The 2,422-nt window shown below is 32.3% G+C and overlaps 1 protein-coding gene across 1 annotated transcript; it reads left to right on the top strand.

The window, feature by feature from the left end:
- The first annotated feature begins 964 nt into the window (after positions 1-964).
- On the top strand, positions 965-2,170 carry LOC114408227. The gene is made up of 2 exons (XM_028371291.1): positions 965-1,379; positions 1,724-2,170. Exons 1-2 carry the CDS (start codon positions 1,304-1,306, stop codon positions 1,882-1,884), a joined length of 237 nt encoding a protein of 78 aa, XP_028227092.1. The 5' UTR covers positions 965-1,303; the 3' UTR covers positions 1,885-2,170.
- Positions 2,171-2,422: the final 252 nt, after the last annotated feature.

The raw sequence follows: 2,422 nt of genomic DNA, 5'->3' as shown, positions 1-2,422 counted from the left end.
TTGCAGTTCAGCTACAATCATGAGCTATAAATGGTGGCGGGCACACATAAAATAGCTGGAGGAAAGTCAGTGAACTTCTCAGGCTGCAAATGTTAAAATCTAATCCATCCATTGCATGTTTCAGGTATATCCATGTAGGAGAAGAGGGAAATAATTAACAATTTCCCTTCCTCCACATCATTTAAGATTTATTTTAGAACTCAAATGTAGATGAATGGTTAATGCTTGGTTCAATAAATTAAATGTTTCTTGAGATACTTCCAACAGCTAATTTTACATAGTAGCAAGTACTAAAATATGATGGAGATATATATAAAGTTTCTTTATATATAATGTGTCTTTATATATACATCAAATGAAAGAAAGAGAAGTTTCATAAGTTGCGTCAGGCTGACGGTATACATATGTAGGGAAAATTGAAATTCACCACATTGTATTCTTGAAAGATATTAGGAAAGTAAACAAGTGATAGCTTCAATTTTCTTTTCATTTTTTTCCTAACGGTATCTTTCTTTACAAGTAATTTTGTTTAAGATATAGTCTGCCGCTGTCACATGAAAACACTGCTTTCACTAAGGTTATGTTTATATAAACGATGCATCCTGGCCAATGGAGAAATAACAATTTTTTAGTCACATTTAATGAATGAAAAAGTGAATAATTGCTTTGGAAAGTCCAAAACGAAATTCCTAATTGATTCCCAAACATACTAAGAATTCAAACCTTTAATTCGTCACTGGGGACTAAAAACCCAATCACCCAGATGATTCTCTTTTCACTATTGTAAATACAGCCTTACAACTCACAAGTCCCTTGTACTTGTACGTACGGAGGGTATTCTAGAAAAGAGGAATTGGAGTCTGCCTCTTCTTTTAGTCCTTAATTAATTCTAGATTATAATATATTTCTTTTGTTTATTATTTTAGTCCGCAACTCTAAATTATTTTATTTCTTTTATTTAGGCACCATATATTTTTGGTTGCAGATTTTGCTGATTCACGAATGACAGAATGCGAAAGTGTTTGGTTACATGAAGGGAATGAAGCCACTCCTGTTCTTAGCTTTGATCCTCTTTTCCAAGCAAAAGGGTGTCATTTTCAGGCAGGACAGAGCAGGAGACATTGATTTGAACCACAATTGTAGCCATTGTTTTTCTTGTCCTTGAAGAGTGAGTGCATTGCACCACATGTCCTCATATCCTATTGGCAACTAGCTAGTTCTCTTTCTGCCTATAAAAAGAGGGTAACTAGAAGATTTTGAAGCAAGATCAAGGTTTCTCAGTAATACCATAAATTCAAGTAAGATGGCTGTGTCACCAAGCAAACGCTTCCTTCTGGTTGCTTTTCTCTTGCTTTGCTTCCTTTCTATTAATGCTACAGGTGAGCTTGCTTGTGTCTTGCCAAATTAGGCTTAAAAGTATTATTTTGTGCTTATAAATTTAACTTTATTGAGGTTAGATTTTTTTAAAATATTTTTGTTAATTTTAATCCTTATAAAAGTTTTGAATTTTTTTTGTCCGATTTAGTGGTAACATAACATATCCCGTTATCATTAACGGGTAACAACAATTATTTTTAAAAAATTGAAATTTATGAATACCAAAATTTTTTAAAAAAAGGAGAAAATTAAAACTACACTAATTAAATCATAAGAGTAAAAACATATTTTACTCTTCAAATTATAATTAGTTTATAATTTATGTGTTCTGTGGTGTTTCTTACAGCCAGAATTTTAAGAGAGACTAAGGGTGAATTAGCTCCAGTTTCGACCGAGAAGAGCCATGAAAATCAATTTATGCCAAACCAAGGAGGGGAACAAGATATTGGTGACTTGGCTACAATGGACTACACTCCTGCAAAAAAGAATCCTCCAATTCATAATTAATTCTTAGCTTTTTTTTATTTTCATTTTTGTTAGAAAAAGCACTGGATGGTGCTTTTTCTGGAATTCTGGACTTCGAAACTAGGAAGTTCCACACGTGCTAGCTGCAGCGCGCATAATCATATATAAATTTAGAAATTTAGTTAGAACTTATATGTAAATAGTTTTTGAGCTAAGCGAATGTTAGGGGGCATATTATTACTGAGAAGAGTTTATAGAATTTGTAGACATATATATGTGCCAGTCACAAAGAAACAGATGAATAATATATATTTATCCCTATCATATATATCCTTTCTCACATCTATTTCTTCCCCAGAATCTCATTATATTTACCTAGCTATATGGAGTACATCTCAAGTAACTGGAGTTAATATTCTTGAAGCATATGTAATTAAAGAAGATATATGATCAGTTGCTATAAACATTTTTGAAAGACTAGCTAGTAGCCACGGTGGAGAATTAATCAACTTGAAGCTTTAATCAATATAAGTTTTTTTGTAGTTCTAATTAACATCTTGGAATGCTTCGAAGCTGTAGA

Source organism: Glycine soja, chromosome 4 (genome assembly GCF_004193775.1).
Source record: "Glycine soja cultivar W05 chromosome 4, ASM419377v2, whole genome shotgun sequence".
NCBI classification, from domain to species: Eukaryota; Viridiplantae; Streptophyta; class Magnoliopsida; order Fabales; family Fabaceae; genus Glycine; species Glycine soja.
This window is presented reverse-complemented; position numbering and strand designations above follow the sequence as displayed.